This window comes from Dysidea avara, chromosome 5 (genome assembly GCF_963678975.1).
Source record: "Dysidea avara chromosome 5, odDysAvar1.4, whole genome shotgun sequence".
In the NCBI taxonomy this organism is placed as follows: Eukaryota; Metazoa; Porifera; class Demospongiae; order Dictyoceratida; family Dysideidae; genus Dysidea; species Dysidea avara.
Window position 1 is genome coordinate 29,992,344 of NC_089276.1, and position 17,443 is coordinate 30,009,786.

The following is a 17,443-nucleotide window of genomic DNA, read 5'->3' on the forward strand; positions in this document are numbered from 1 at the left end:
TTGCAAAGCAGTCATTTAGAAAGAAAGGTGTTAACTACTGTACTTCATCTAGGATTAATTGAGGGCGTTTAGTAACACTGCAATTTTTCCATAGCAATTTTGTTTAATAACATCAAAAAACATTTGGTGCAGTAGGACTTCTGTGTCCTTCATCTCAGAACCCTCAGGTGTTAACTGCCCTTAGTTTAACAGAGTTCAAAAATCATGCAATATCCATGGGTGTACCGTGTAGCAAAGGTTTAAAGTTACTATAGCTCATAATCATTACATAACTTGTACAATTCGGGTTACATGTTTATCACTTATTCCACCTAGAGGTGTGCGACAGCGTTGAAACCGGGTCGGGTCATCCGGGTCACATTTTCTCCGGGTCATCCGGGTCTGACCCGGTTTACAATTTATCCGGGTCTGACCCGGTTTACAATTTATCCGGGTCTGACCCGGATTGGATCACGTGAGAAACAAAATTGTACTACTTTCATTGTCATGTCTACTGCTCCCGGTAGTAATACAGTCGTAAGTAAAACATTGATTGTTAAAGACAACGTTGGATTGTTACCTGAAGATGAACTAGCAAGCCATTATTGTTTACAAGTGCCTGGCTGGTGTCCCTGTGTTAACTGCCGCGACTTTTCACGACCAAGCGTTTCTCTGCTGGCTAAAGACAATGCTAAAGACGATTTGTGCGACATGAATCGTGAGTCATACCGCCTGATTACTGCGCCTGATGTTGAAGCGAAAGGCAAGTGCTACAACTAGTGCTGTGAACACTGTTGGAGAATGTACAAAGGCTGCTAAGCAGCAAGCCCAGGAAGTCCAAGCGCGTGATACACCCCGATACGCACTCGCTGCCTTGGATCACCCCAAGGACCAACCAGGCAAGAGGTTTCAATTTGACTGCCACAGCGATGATTTTGTCTTAGATTGACTGACACTTAATACTGTTACTATTATTAGCTATTGTAATTACTGCACATGTGTGACTCTAATATATTAGGTTGGTATTAGGCGCGAACACGTGTTGTAGCTTGTAGTTTCGTCTCCTCTATCTGGGGCCAGAATCGGTCGTTCTACCCTATCAAACCACTATACATCACATTGGTGCTGTGACGAAACATCGAGATGGAAAACATCCAACGTCTCCGGACCAGACGACGCGCTACCAAATCCAGTGTGACTAAACTTCTAGGGAAAGTTGATGGTATCCTTTCCGCCGACCTTGAAGGCGTCAACTCACAATCGGTCAAGGAAGCAGCGAAGCTGATGGCCGATACTACACTTTTCCAACTCAAGGCTAAGCAAGGCCTGCTGGTCGAGCTGAACAATGCAATCACCGAAAAGATTGATGACGAGACAGAGTTGGAAGAGGACATTTCGAAAGCTGATGCTTACCAATTTGATTTAGACGAGCGTATAGCCTTTCTCACCGAGTTTCTACGGAAAGCTAGCCAAGCGCCACCTGCTAAGCCTACTGATGCTCATACCATACTACCAACCTCACCGCCGCCCACGGACTCCTCAGCTGTGAATTCTGATACTCAGCTCCCAGTGACAACTGATTCACTAACCTCATCGCCAGTTGTGAAGCCGACAGAGGATACCGTGAGTAAATCACATAAGCGATTAATAGTTGCAGACACACACCATAACGTCAGCCGACTCCCAAAACTGATCCTGCCTACCTTTAGTGGGGATCCAATTCAATGGCAGACGTTTTGGGATTCGTTTGACGCTGCTGTACACTCGAATGTTGGTCTTAATGATGTGCAAAAATTTAATTACTTGCGAGCACAACTACATGGGGATGCTGCTCGTGTTATTGCTGGGTTTACCCTCACTGAAAGGAATTACACACAATCACTTGAGTTGTTGAAGGATAGATTTGGGCAGCCATATAAGATTATCAATGCCCACATGGAGGCGTTACTCAACCTCACAAAGCCATCTAACAACTTGGCTAGTTTACAGGGCTTTCATGATACCATAGAAAGGCACATGAGGTCACTATCAGCACTTGGCAAGTCTCCTGAATCTTATGGTATGCTATTGACCTCATCCATACTTAGTAAACTACCTGTTGAAACCAAACGGCATATGGCACGTGAGCACTATGAGACAGAATGGTCCATTAAGGATGTGATGGCTGCCATTCGCAAGGAAGTCCAAATTTTTGAAATGAGTTATCAACATGGCGGTAAGCCCAGCAATTACGACAGCTTCCCACCATCCACCAGTTCCTTCCACACAGCTACACACAAGGGCCACCACCATCGTGATGGTCAACAGAGGAAGGAACCTGTATGTGTCTTCTGTAAGGGAGGCCACAAGGCTGGTGTATGTAACAGTGTAACAGACCCTAAGGAGAGGTTATCAATTGTGAAGCGAGACAATTTGTGCTTCAACTGTCTTGCCAGGCACAAGGTGACACAATGCACCTCTAAGTTCACATGTAGAGAGTGCAAGAAGCGACATCACACCAGCCTTTGCCACGCCTTCCTTACAGAAACCACACAATCACAACCTGACCAACAGACCTCAGCATTACCCAATGCACAAGCACCTGCAACTGACAATGCTGCATTTACCACAATGACACCTGCTCCTCTCTCAGCATTATATACCAATGTATGCTTATTGAAGACAGCCATTGCTGAAGTGTCATCAGCAACCACCACTACAGAAGGCAACATTCTGTTTGATGAGGGAGCGCAGCGCTCTTTCATCACACAAGCACTGGCTGATGAACTGTGTCTTCATCCAACCCATCGTGAGACTATCTCAGTATCATCCTTTGGAGGGCAGGTGTCCTCGTCCAGAAGCCTTGAGGTAGCAACACTCTTTGTACACACCCTGAACTCTGCTCGTATCCCAATTTCGGTCCTCATTGTTCAGCAGTTGGCAGCCCCCATCCGAAACTCAGTGCGTACCCACCTGAGTGAAGTTCCATATCTGAAGGGCCTCACATTGGCTCATCCAGTAACCGGGGATGAGAACTTCCAAATCTCAATTCTCATTGGGGCTGACCACTACTGGCGTTTCGTGCAAGATGAGGTAATTCGGGGTGATGGTCCCACAGCAGTTCAATCACGACTAGGCTACCTATTGTCTGGCCCACTTCCCTTACCTCAACCCATTAATTCAACTAACTTGCACATAGCTATACTATCGTGTACCACAGAAACCAGTGACCTATTCCAATTCTGGAATTCAGAGTCTGCAAGCCCATCACCCACTACAGACACCCCAGATAACAATGTGTTCCTCCAGCAATACATGAAAAGCCATATCACTATACGATCAGATGGTGCCTATAGCTTGCGCTTTCCCTGGAGAGAGGATCACCCTCCTCTCCCATCTAATTATTTTATCTGCTCGAAACGAACTAGGTCCCTAGCACATCGATTGTCCAAAACACCAGAGCTACTGAAAACATATGGAACCATCATTAAAGATCAAGAACAAAAAGGCTTCATAGAAAGAGTAGAGAGTGGCAGTCACACACATAATGTACACTACATTCCCCATCACCCAGTCAGAAAAGACTCGGCCACCACACCTATCCGAATAGTGTACGACTGCAGTTGCAAACAGTCTCGCAACAATCCTAGCCTTAATGACTGCCTTTCAGCAGGCCCCCCGTTCCTCACAGATCTTTGCACCATTCTTCTCCGTTTCCGGCTACATACAATTGCGCTTTCAGCTGACATCGAGAAAGCCTTTCTCCATGTGTATTTAGACGAATCAGACAGGGACAGTACACGTTTTTTATGGCTGTCAGATCCCACTGATGAGAACAGCCCCTTTGTGATCTATAGATTCCGAGTTGTGCTATTTGGAGCTACTAGTTCTCCTTTCATGCTGTATGCAGCACTTAGCTTCCACCTAATTCGGAATTCCTCAGCAATATCACAGGATCTACTTCACAATCTTTACGTAGACAATGTTGTGTCTGGTTGCCATAGTGAGGAAGCTGCACACAAATATTTCATTGAGTCTCGTTCAGTACTTGGTAGTGCAGGTTTCAACCTACGTTCCTGGTCCTCGAACTGTGATTGCCTTCAGCAGGTAGCATCACAGCACAAGGTTGCTGAACCAAGCAACCCAGTCAAAGTACTAGGAATGTACTGGAACACTGAGAGTGATATGCTCTATGTCTCCCCCAACCTAGACACAAAATTTCCACCTACAATGACTAAGCGAGAGGTTCTCAAGTGGTCATCAAGCATTTTTGATCCATTGGGACTACTATCACCTGTCACGATCTCCGCAAAGCTCTTCCTACAACAGCTATGGCAAGAGCATTTAGAGTGGGACACTACACTTGACCCCAATCTATGCACTCAATGGATCACCATTGCTGCGAACATTGCACAAGCCACAACTCTGTCCTTCTCCCGCAAGTACAATATTATTTTTCCAGTACCTCAGGGTGTTTCCACTAGTCTGCATGTGTTTGCTGACGCAAGCTTAAAGGCCTACGGCGCAGTTGCCTTTATCCAACAAGGGCAAGGACCAGCCTCAATACTGATGTCCAAGACTAGAGCTGCACCATTGAAGCAGCTAACCCTGCCCAAATTGGAATTAAATGCAGCTGTACTTGCGGCCAGGCTAGCTCACTTTATTATGAAATCCCTAACAATCAATGTGACTGTTCATTTGTGGTCAGATAGTCAGATAGTTCTGCATTGGATTAATAGCCAGAAAACATTGAAGCCATATGTAAGTCATAGGGTTGCTGAGATTCACTCTGTTTCCAATAGGTGGAAGTACTGTCCGTCTGCAGAAAATCCAGCAGATCTCCTAACAAGAGGGATAACCTTTCAACAGCTCAGCTCATCTACCATGTGGCTACAGGGACCACCATGGTTGTCATCTCAACAACGTTGGCCAGTCTGGGACCCTACAGGAGTGCTCCTATCACAATCAGAAATTGACTTAGAAGAAGCAGATCAAAGCTCGCACACCGAACAAGATGAAAGCGACCCATCAGTTACCCTCCTGAACATCATAGATATCAAGAGGTACAGTAGCTTAAAGAGATTGCTTGCAGTAACTGCCTATGTGTTGCGCTTTGTCAACAATACAAGACATCTCCTAACTGTCAGCACAAGGTATCTAACCCCAGCAGAGATGTCTACGGCAAACCTGAAGGTCCTTGAAGCTGTTCAACATGCTGAATTTCCCAGAGAGATCTCTAACTTGACTTCAAAATCTCGACGGCTCCCACTGGTAAGACAGCTCAGGTTATTCTTGGATCAGAACCAGCTGATTAGATGTGGTGGGCGCATCCACAATGCCCCACTTTCAGAGCTTACAAGGTTTCCCTACTTGCTGCCATCTAAGCACCATTACACAAACCTTGTGATCATACAAGCACACATAACACAACGTCACGGTGGCGTGAACTCCACCCTGACGGTTATCCGGCAGCAGTACTGGATACCATCAGGAAGACAGCGCATCCGCTCACTGCTCCGGAAGTGTGTAATCTGCAGAAAGGTTTCATGCAGACCATATTCAGCGCCAGACCCTCCACCACTTGTGAAATGCCGAGTCAATATGGCTAATCCGTTCGAAGTCACCGGAGTGGATTTCACTGGTGCGCTGTACGTCCGGAGCAGTGAAGGTGAATGCAAGGCCTACATTTGCCTCTTCACCTGCGCTGTTTCCAGAGCAATCCATCTGGAAATAGTTGTTGATCTAACTGTTGCGTGTTTCTTACAGGCATTCCGTCGCTTAGCCAGCAGAAGATCCCTGCCAAGATTAATGCTCTCTGACAATGCCTCCACATACTTGGCTGCGGCCGAGGAGCTCAAGAGCCTATTATCATCTGAGGAACTAGCTGAGAGTCCTTCAAGGAGAGGTGTTGATTGGCGTTTTATCCCCAAACGTGCCCCCTGGTTTGGGGGATTCTGGGAAAGACTCGTTGGGCTCACGAAGTCAGTTCTGAAGAAGATATTGGGCCGCAGTCATGTCACATTGGACAGTCTCCAGACCATAGTGGTGGAGGTAGAAGCTGTGCTGAACAACCGTCCGCTAACCCATGTTTCTGCTGATGTCAATGACATAGACCCCATAACACCATCCCACCTCCTATATGGCCGACCCATTATCTCCCTGCCTTATCAGAGAGTAGAAGATGATGAGATAGATGACCCAACATACGGTGATGATGCAGACATTAGGAAGAGGACTAAGGCTCAAGCACTGCTCTTCAAGCATTTTTGGACCAGATGGCAGAAGGAGTATCTGACCTCGCTTCGAGAATTCCATCGCTCAACAGGCAATAACACACAGATGATAGGAGTTGGTGATGTTGTCCTCATCCACGATGATGCTCCCCGGATTCAGTGGAGACTAGGTGTTGTTGAACATCTTAACAAGGGCAACGATGGATTTGCTCGTTCTGCAAATGTCAGGACATCCACTGGTCAGACAAATCGACCAATAACTAAGCTCTATCCTCTTGAGGTCACAGCAGCAGAGTTGCCACGATCAACACGTCAGGATAATGTTCAAAACAAACAGCCCACTGTAGAAGAGATGTCAAGACCAGTTCGTCGAGCAGCAGTGAAGGGATGCCAGAGGGTACAGCAATGGACTGGTGCTCTTTGTGCCCCCCCCGGAGGATGTCTTAGATTGACTGACACTTAATACTGTTACTATTATTAGCTATTGTAATTACTGCACATGTGTGACTCTAATATATTAGGTTGGTATTAGGCGCGAACACGTGTTGTAGCTTGTAGTTTTGTCTCCTCTATCTGGGGCCAGAATCGGTCGTTCTACCCTATCAAACCACTATACATCACAGATTTACAGATGACCAGTCATTTAGTGAAAATGGTAGTGGCACAGAATTGGTGGCATATGGTTCTTCTACCACAGCTGTAAGTCATAGAAGTTCATTGATTAGCCAAGATCAGTTTGTTACAAAGCAACACTTGCCACCCCCTGCTCCAACATTTATCTTTAACAGTTGCAACTTTTCAAGCTGTCCAATATCTTTTTCTGGTTCATATCAAGACAGTACAGATGGCATTGATGAGCTTTTAAAAGACATATCAGTTGATCAGCTGTTTGACCCATAAAGGACGGTATAGAGACAGTGAGAGACTCTCTATATGATTATATCTATGTGATTATATACAAAGTTTAAATGTACAATTATTGCTTAATAATCAATCAAAATATTTCAAAGTCTAATACAACTATAATTGCCATAGAAACAGGCCTCTTATAAGTATCACCTCCTGGGTTGAACAAGTTGCATAATGTTGTTTACTGGACTTTATGGAATGTAAATGTTGAGAGTTTGTTGACTGTTGAGACCTGCACATGGAATGCTGTGGGACACCACAAAGTGTGGTATATCAGTTATATACCACAGTTTGCTGTGGTATATCATTTATATACAACAGTCTGAGCCTTTGATCTGAGGTGTGAAAGTGGTACATATATATATATATATATATTCACCCCTGTAAACTCTTCAAATGACTGATCATGCCTCTATTATTTTCAACTCTTCCTTCAATAGTTGTGCATGCCTGAAATCTCCTTTTCCTTAAATGGAATATGCAAGCACTTTGCAATCTTCAGATAAACAAAACGTGTGGTCCTGATCATATACCTCCTTTCATCCTTAAAAACTGTGCCAAAGAAATCTCTCCCGTGTTGAAAGTAATATTTACAGAGTCATACATAACAGGTAATCTACCAACAGACTGGTTAACAGCTAACATATGTCCAATTCACAAGAAAGGAAGGCATGATTATGCCTCTAACTATAGACCCATCTCTCTGACATCAGTCTGCTCTAAAGTACTTGAACACATCATGTATCATAATATCATGAACCACCTAAACAGTAATAATGTCCTGGTAGAGAATCAACATGGCTTCCGAGCAAATCATTCCTGTGTCACACAGCTACTAACACTAACAGAAAACATATCGTATGCATTGGATCATAAGAAACAAATTGACATTATACTCGTAGACTTTGCCAAAGCTTTTGATACAGTTCCCATCAATGACTTCTCACTAAGAAATAAGAAATAACACACACAATTGGATAAAGGCGTGGCTTTCTAACCATACCCAATGAGCTCTGTATCCATATCATCTGGTGTCCCTCAGGGGACGGTACTTGGCCTGCTTATGTTCCTGCTTTATATCAATGATGACATCATTATCAATATATACTCGCTTCTAAGAATATTTGCTGATGACTGCCTGTTGTACAGAATTATTACTACACCAGAAGACACCATTATACTGCAGCAAGACCTGCTAGTTGGATAACAACCTGGCAGCTTAGACTGAATATCACCAAATGTGTATAATAGATTCATCATCAATACACTTTAAATAAATAATAAATCATTGTATCCTCAAACAAACTGATAGTCACTCATATCTTGGAGTCATGCTAGATAAGACATTATCATGGTTGCAACATATATCAAACGTTGCTACAAAAAGCATCAAATGCTTTAAACTTTCTAAAACATAACTTAAGTGACTGTTCACTGAATGTTAAAGCATCAGCTTATCTAACAATGGTACGACCTCAGATGGAGTATGCTTCTATTATTTGGGATCCATTATAATAGCAATAGAGATAAATTAGAATCAATTCAGCGACGAGCAGCTAGGTAGGTTTTAAGTGATTATAGTAGAACTAGTTCAGTATCATTAATGTTACATCAGTTATCTTGGCCTACCTTACAAATTCAATAGAACATCTCAAGATTGCAACTATTTCACAAGATTTTTCATCAACAAATATCCCTGTCAACTCCAACTTACTACCTACCTGTAATAAGAGACACACGACAATATCACCCTTATCATTTCATTCTCCTGCCTGTATCAACCATATCACATCTATAATCATTTTTTTTCAAGAACAATCAAAGAATGGAACAGCTTACCCACATCTATTCTAGACACAACCTACTATGACACCTTTTCAAATAATTTGCAACTATAATTATTAATTGTGCATGTATTCTGTTGTTGTTTTTTTCCCTGGGTATTTACAAATAAGTTGGGTCACATGGGAGATTTGTACTTGTATTTGTCTTGATTTTAATTTGTACTGTTGTGTGGCTGCATATGTCTTCCTTTAAAACTATTAGAGTCACCACCTGCATAGTTTAGTGTATTCAATTTGATAGAATTAATGTCTAAAACTCCCTGCTAGCTACACACTTTCTAGTACCATTCTTGCTGGACCCTAGAGAGTACTTGATAAATCAATCCCTAACAATGTATCATCAATAATCGGCTGAATGCAGCATAAATTCCATTTTATAGGAACAGATACATGCACATTGGTTGAGCCTTCATGGCATAGAATAGTAATGGTAGGTATTTCAGAAATTTTGGAAAAATGTACTTTTAATATGCACAAAAACGGGAATCACTACTTTCACCCAATCCCATGCGGATTACGTAATATTACTCACGTGACTTCACGTATTATTTCTTAGTACACTACTGGGTGTGAATGGGGAATCGCTACTTTCACCCAATCCCATGTGGAATACGTAATGTTGCTCACGTGACTTCACGTTTTCTTTCTTAGTGCGCTACGACAAATTGCCGCGATTTTCAGGAAATTAGCCTCTGCACTAAAACCACGCTGGGTTAGTGATAATAACCTTGAGGCTTCCAGTTTATATTATGAGGGATTTGTTGACGATTACGAGAGTGTGCTTTCTAAGCACAGAATGAACACCAATTGTACGTCCCTTGCAAGCCAAAGTTTTCTGTATGTGTAGCTGTACCACAATTCTGTACTAAAAGCAATATATTATTATTACCATGACAACGTATGAGACAAGTAAATCTCGAAATTGTCACCGATGATGATATTGAAGGGAATGATGATAAGAGAAGTAGCAAGGAGAATGATGATGGGGGTAAGGCTAATTAAGTACTCATTCAATATTAGCTAGATTCTAGCATTATGTCATATAAGGTATTGTGTTTTGCAGAAACCGATAAGAGTGTACTGGATAAAGACCGAGGGTAGTAGAGTTGTGAGCTTTGACCACATTCCATTCTCTGTAGCCGAAGTGAAACTATTGGATTGCCAGTTTGGGGAAAAGTACTACAAACAGAAGCCTCCTAAAGGAGAAAGGCTCTGGCTCCAGGGAACTCGCAAACATGGATGTGCTGCTCATATAACTGTGAAATCATACACGCTTTATCCATCAAATGGAATTGACAAAGCGGACAAAACTTTGAGTAAGTGGAAACTGCGATGCTTGTGTGCAGAGAGACTGAGCAAGCTGAGAGAAGATTTGGCAGCCAAGAAAGAAATCAAGACAGATACAAAGTATTTTGTTTCCCTTCCAAGTGAAGCTGTACATTCTGAGCATCCAACTGGGCAGTCATCACCAGCCATTTATAGCCAAAAGGTTCACCCAAAAGTTGCTTCCAAGATTGTTGACATGGCTCACAGTGGTATAACTGAGACATCAGAAGTAAAACGTTCATTGAAATGTTATGTAGATACCATAATTAGTGAGAGTTAGGGCAAAAACCACAGCCTTATGATAGAGCCTTTTATCCCTTGAATACTGACATAAGCAACCGTATCTATATGGCAAAGAAAGCAATGGACTTGTCTAAATTTGACCAGGAAAACCTTCAACTCAAAATCAACGAGTGGAAAGCGGTTCTTCGGCCTATGTTCTCCTTTCATTTCAGGCCACACTGTTCAGTTGATGTCCACAATATTACACCTACAACACCTACAGACAGTGACCAAGCCAGCAATGAGAAAGCACCTGAAGAACAAACCATCTTGTATGTGCACCAAGAAAACTGACAAAGAGACCTTGTTCGGTATGGCAATTTAATGACATTGATGGATGCAACTTACAAAACAACCAAGTATAGTGTCCCTCTTTTTTTGCTTTGTGTAAAAACTAATGTATCTTATTCAGTGGTGGCCAAGTTCATTGTGCAGTCAGAGAGTGCTGAGAACATTCGCGAAGCCTTAACAGTAATTTCATCATGGAATCCTAAGTGGCAACCCCGTTTCTTTTTAACAGACCATTCTGATGCAGAAGTGGGTACAGTAGAAAAGGTTTTCACAAGCACACAGCTTTATTTATGTGAGTTCCACAGAGAACAGGCCTGGGAAAGGTAGGCCTGGGAAAGGTGGGTCAAGGAACGAAGTCATGGATTAACAGAGAATGAGGCCAGTAATCTGCTTGATTTACTACATAATTGTGCTAATGCCCCCACCAAACAGAACTGTTCCTGAAGAACCTGTTGACATTATTTTAAAAATGAATTAAAACACCTTAAAGAGTCGCAGGTGTGGTTACACCATGAACGGGTTCAAACATGGTTAACTTCTATGTGGCTCTCTTGTTGTGAGGTAAGAGTGTAATTACTATGTTAATCACAATTATGCAAGGCATGCATGTAGTGTTTATCAATGGTTTGTATACTCAAGTGGTTATGACATGACAGCTGCATGTGTGCTTTGTCCTTTTCATATTGAATTAACATAATTTATTAAATGTTTCTCTTTGTAGCAATGGGCGCATGCCTACCGTGACCAGAGTTATCATGCAGGTATTGATACAACCAATGGAGTGGAAGCACAAAATAAAGTTTTAAAATACAGTTATCTTCCCCGTAGAAAGCATTTAACTCTATCTGGTCTGGTATCAGTTTTAATTGAGGATTTTATACCAGATATCCACCACAAGTACATGTTCCAGAATTATCAAATGTCTTCCATATATCGTTCATTCAATGACACTGTGCCTCAATATCTACATGGGTGTCCACGGCCAACAATACCTCATTGTCTTGAATGAAAAAGTAATAGCCGAAAGTTTAATTTAGAGGATATTTTGATGAAAGATACCAAGAAGGGAGTATTTATGATTCAGGGCTCTTCTGGATATATTTACACTGTCAGCTTTGGTGCTGAGTCAGGAATACCTTCATGTTCATGCTCCGATTGGACCAAGTGGCAATTACCGTGCAAACATTTCTTTGCACTTTTCAGACTTGTCCCTGAATGGAGTTGGGAATCTTTGCCTGAGTGTTATAGAAAGGGTGCATACCTTTCCACCAGTTACACATCATTGCCTGAATACCAGATTGCGTTGAAAGAGGATGTTACTTTTGAATCAACAGCTATGGAGCTGGATAAGTCAGATGATGAGAAAGTGACCCATTGCCTAGTAAAAATGTAAATGAACATCATTGTCAAGTGCATCTAGTTTATCACCTTGACTTAGCCCTTTTCATGCTCACATCTGTGTTTTATTTGTGATGCACAGAACTCAAGCATGAGTGTATGTGTGCATATAATAATATTATCAATTGTTCAACTCATTTTGCAAAACTAATGTGCCTAACTACACATACAGTGCTATATAATATTTAAACCCCTATCTCATTAATAGCTTCCTCCTTCAACTGCTTTGAGAAAACATCTACAAATAGTTCAAAAGAAATTGAATCACTTTCCTTTAACATTGAAGATCCTGAAGTGCTATTGAAGTTACAGTTGGACCTTGCATCTTTGAAAACAAAGTATGCTAAAGCAGTAGACATAGAGGACAGGCTGATAGTGAGGCCAAAGGCATTGACAAAAACTGTGGTAATAGCTCACAAAGTAAAGAACAAGTACCAGGAAATGCAGAAGTGTGCAGCTAATTATAAGCTTTAGAATCTAACACTAAGGTTGGAAGACCTAAGAAAGATTGTCGATACCGTAATCGCGTAGGAAGAAAGGCAGCAAAGCTATGCAAGGTGACAGAATTACAATAAAATGTACAATATATATTTTTAGAAAATAGCAAAGGAACGGTCTACCAAAACATTATGTGCAGATGGAAGTCACAACTCTAATCCAACTGGTACATGCCATTATATTCTTTGCATATACTTGTAATGGGAAATATACTAAAATGCATTCGACTGTATGTGTACATGTGCAATAGTAAACAAATTCCCACGTAACACTTATGGATGTTGCCTTTGGTGCTTAATTTGGGGAGTTTGTAGGTTCCACTGTATAGGAAAAACCCGTCAACATTGTATGTCTCAAACTTGTATGAATTAATTGTTATGCTGTACAAAAATAGTACATAGAAGTCCACTTGTTACAGTTGCCTAAAGTGTATTTCATGACCTCATTAATAATATAAACCACCTCTTTGTAGTGACTAGGTCCCAAACATACTGTATCGAGGGATGAAACTTTGCGAAACTGTAAAATACAATTTTCACTTTTTTTTAAAATTCATGAAAGTCTAGAAAATGGTTTTGGTAAGGTAACAGCTATGTGTATAAACCTAAAATGTTTCACGATTATATTTTCACAAAGCTATCATTACTTGCAAGCTATACAAGACACCAAAATCATGAATTAAAAATACAGCTCAGTACCTACAGTATAATAAAACAAATGCTAAGAAAAATCATAGATGTAGCTGTATAGCAATGTGTGGCATTCAAAACATGGAGTTATTCTCTAGAATAGGTAATTAGCATATGAACCAGTTGAAATTTTTAACTTTGTGGCCATGTTAGAGGAATATTTGACAAATCACTGTTGTTTTATTGACTACATACCATCGTAATAGTAGGGACGTCCATGCCACAATATCTTAATAGAGACACAATGTCCTCCGGTATTGATGGTGCACCACCAAGCCAATAACACCGATCATAATGATAAGTGACAATGACAAGCTATTGATTTCTTTGAGGCTGGTTGATTCTATGCTGATCAGAATTACCCATGGACTTTTATTGGTAAACAGGCATGAAAAAACTTTTGATTTACCTTTGCATTCATAGAACTGATCCCTTACACTATTAGCTGTGCAGGTAGTAGCACCAATTCAATCAGTGATGGTATATTGTGCCTTTCGAGGTGGAGTGCTGGGAAATTCAGTTCCACAATAACCCATGACATGGCCTGGGATGGGAAATATGATCCATCAATCCAAGGAGTCAAACAAAAACAATGAAGTTTATAACTTCATCCATCTCAGACTGATAAAGATCCTCCGAGGAGGAAGAAAGATCAAACATTTTGTCATTGGCTTCTTTCAAAGAAAGGAAATCGTATGCGGCATTTTTGTAGCAGCTTCATTGTCTAGGTGTTCATCCATACAAGCTACAATTAGCAGCACTGCTGTAATGATATCTGCATTATCAGTGTTAAAGCACTGGACGAATGTGTGAAAAGCAAGAGCTAACTGAGCTAATGTGTGGGCTGCAATTCCAGCATGATAGTTCAGCTCCATCCTGGCAGGCTCATTGTATGCTGAAAATACCTGTGGATATAAACAGAAAACTACCTCCACTGGTGATAGAGAACTGTTGAATAGCGTTAATTGGTGCTGATAAGGTCAAGTCTTTATTCTTGAACAGACTCAGGTATAACTTAACACAGTGCGTTCCATGGAAGTATTTCAGTTAGACGCTCTCCCCCACTACTATATTATATGAACTCTTGCCTATACATCAGTAATATACAAGCACATATGAGTAAACTAATTTTCAGCATGCACTTTTAGCTAAATAATTCCACTTGCCTTAGCTTCTATTTCTTGACTTCCCAATGTGCTTCATCTAAGCCTAGATCATAAAGAAACACTGTCCCTCCTTTAGGTTGGATGGGAGGATTAGCATCCAAAGTGTTGATGTACTCCTTATACGTTGTGTCAGCATTCTCCAAGTAGCTAATCTACAACTTGGCTATAGCCCAGAGCTACATTCAAATCGCTAGAAAGTAGTTTAATTTAATTTTTAATACTGTGCAAGCCTCCCGGGGGAGCATGTATGCACAAAGATGGTAATTACAATCTGAACGCGAAATGATTTGATCTTCCACTTCACAATCCATGCATTTGAAAAACCGCTCAAGAGTGCCTTAGTGTGAGGTCTGGGTTTATATAGCTAGCTGAGGACATCAAAATCTCTCTAACCTTATATTATACAGTAGTTCAAAGGTTGCCCGAGAAAGCTACTTGATTTTTTCTTAGCTAAGTCATGCACTAGCAAAATCTCTCAAACCTTATAGCTACAGTATGGCAGTTTAAAGGTTAAATTACCTCAAAGCTACTTGGTATTTTTTGCTTAGCCATACATAAATTATATCCAATCCGTCAATCCCTTCAGATAAAATCGCTTACTCTAACAGTGGTCCCTATAGTATACCCTTGGCTGTCCCTGTCCCGGTTTTACTCTTGTTTTTTTTTGTTGGCCGTCCCCGTCCCGGTTTTACCTTTATTTTCCCCGTCCTGGTTTTACCCCACCCCGTCTTGAAGTCTTTAGCTGGTTGTTGTATTAGAATATTTCATTTCAATGTGACTGCTTTATCAGAGTAAATATTCAGTGACTGTTCTATTAGAGTATCTCGATCTTTATTAACGGAATCGAGCAATCTGCAGATTTTCATACTGTTAAGGCTTTATAATCACCTCAAAATGCTAGCATAATTCCTGATTCCCATACATACCTATTATGCCCGAAATTATGCCGGCATAATCGCCGCATCCCTACAGCCGAGGTAATTATTGATGTCATCGATGGTTTTTAAATCCTCGAAGACGCCTATTGTGAGTGTCTAAGTGTTTTAGACAATGGCGTAGAAGCAGTGAGTTAGTATAGAGAGTTCCCATTGTAAACACCGAGGGTATTTCAGCGAGCGAAAGATGTGAGGTTGCGAAAGCCATGATTGCATAAGCGTGAATAACTGAAGGTTTGTAAAAGTCGACAAAAAGTATGTTTGAGGCATTATAGATACGTGTGAATGGCAGCGAATGGGAATAGCCGGTGCCAGCATAGCTGTCTTGGTCTACAGAGCACGCTTTAATATGGCGAAGGCCACAAACTGAACTAAGGTAGGCGGGGGTAACTTCGTGAATACTTTGCTTTTTCGTTTATAACTTTCGATCTACTGAATCGATTTTAACCAAAGTTCGTTATGTTTAGCGCGTACATATGTACTCTCAGCATACCAACTTACAAGAGATTTGAGCTTATTGCTGAAGAGATATAGCACTAAACATCCGGTGGTGTCAAAAAATGCGTTTGGGGGTAACTTCGTGAATTTACGTATTCTCGTGTTTCTCCCTATAGAGTCCGCGATTGTTGTCAGAAAGAAGTTGGACACAATGCTTAGCTTGTCTACGCCAATAGAATTGAAGACAAGTTAGAGAACAATTTGTATGGATCGGATAATGAAATCTCGGTCGATTAGAATAGGCAGTACTTAACAGACGGTTGATTTGGGAAGGAATTTTCCTTATAGAAGTGATTAGTAGTAGGTTTTGGTATGCCTATTAAGTTTTTAAGTAAAAATCGTGTTACATGTTCTTGAAAAACTAATGATTTTGCAAAACTCAGAAAAGCTAGACACTGGTGCTTGGATGCAAATTAATCGCTATATACTAGCGTATCTTCACAGCAAATTTCAAAGCATTCGGTTAAGCCATTGAGGAGTAACAGCCGATCAAAGTTAAAATTCACGAAGTTACCCCCGCCTACCTTAATGGCTTTCAGTTTTGATTAATCATGGAGAGTTACACGATGGCCTATAAATCCACTGAGCTACCCACGATAACAGCATACCTGAGTGTAATTTTCTTATAGCTAATCTGCTCGCAATCGATTGGTGTTTACTGATGTGCAAAATTCTAATTGTCCACAAAGGCTAATTGCATTACTGTGGGCCACATTGTGGTTGTAAACAACTGTCGGGTGTCTTACCAGCAAGACACCGGGTAGGTAAAAACTGTGGACCCCGGGACCAAGGACCAGGGGACCCGCGGAAATCCAACTCTACTTGGAATTTTATACACCTCACAGTATTCTATACTTGTACTAGGTACCTTTACAAGTAGTCTTGCATGTCTAATCCACTTTTTCTCCCCTCGCGGCGTCTCGCACGATGTTTACACCAATTAGAAATTATAAGCGCCTCTGAAAAAGTGACTGAAGCTGACTGCATTTATAGGCCACTGCCTGCTGCACAGTAAGCATACTAGTCTATTATGCCGCCTAGCTATTAGAGTAGTTTAGGAACATTGTGCAAATGCATCATGATAGTGGTGTGCGATATCAGGATTTTCATTTCGATACGATTATGGGGTAAATATCGAAATTTCGATATATTGTCGGTAAGTTAAAAATTGTGTGGGTGAAGTAATTGCGTGGGTGGCCGATATTTATAAATATGCTTCAGAAACAACTTACACACTAAACCCATTGCATAGAACTAATAACAATCCTAGAAAATAAGCTTTTAAAGTGGCTAGATTATTCACAACCAACCTTCATTTCTAGCGTGATTGCGCAATCGCTCACTAAAAGCGGTCGATTTATCGAAATTCTATTCCATCTGACCGATCTCGTCCTGGCGACATATACCACCCTGAGG

General features: G+C 41.3%; 1 protein-coding gene and 1 long non-coding RNA gene across 3 annotated transcripts; one reads left to right on the forward strand and one right to left on the reverse strand.

The window, feature by feature from the left end:
- Positions 1–1,122: 1,122 nt before the first annotated feature.
- Positions 1,123–6,654, forward strand: LOC136255172 (uncharacterized). Its single transcript, XM_066047892.1, has one exon. It carries the CDS (start codon positions 1,123–1,125, stop codon positions 6,652–6,654), a length of 5,532 nt encoding a protein of 1,843 aa, XP_065903964.1.
- Positions 6,655–7,689: 1,035 nt separating this feature from the next.
- Positions 7,690–16,995, reverse strand: LOC136256929 (uncharacterized). Of its 2 annotated transcripts, XR_010701742.1 has the most exons (4): positions 16,896–16,977; positions 14,595–14,784; positions 8,104–8,821; positions 7,690–8,046 (listed from the first exon to the last, which is right to left on the reverse strand). It is a non-coding gene; the product is annotated as an uncharacterized lncRNA (long non-coding RNA). The 2 variants fall into 2 exon arrangements; XR_010701741.1 differs by lacking the exon at positions 14,595–14,784 and having other exon boundaries at positions 16,896–16,995.
- Between the last annotated feature and the right edge of the window lie 448 nt (positions 16,996–17,443).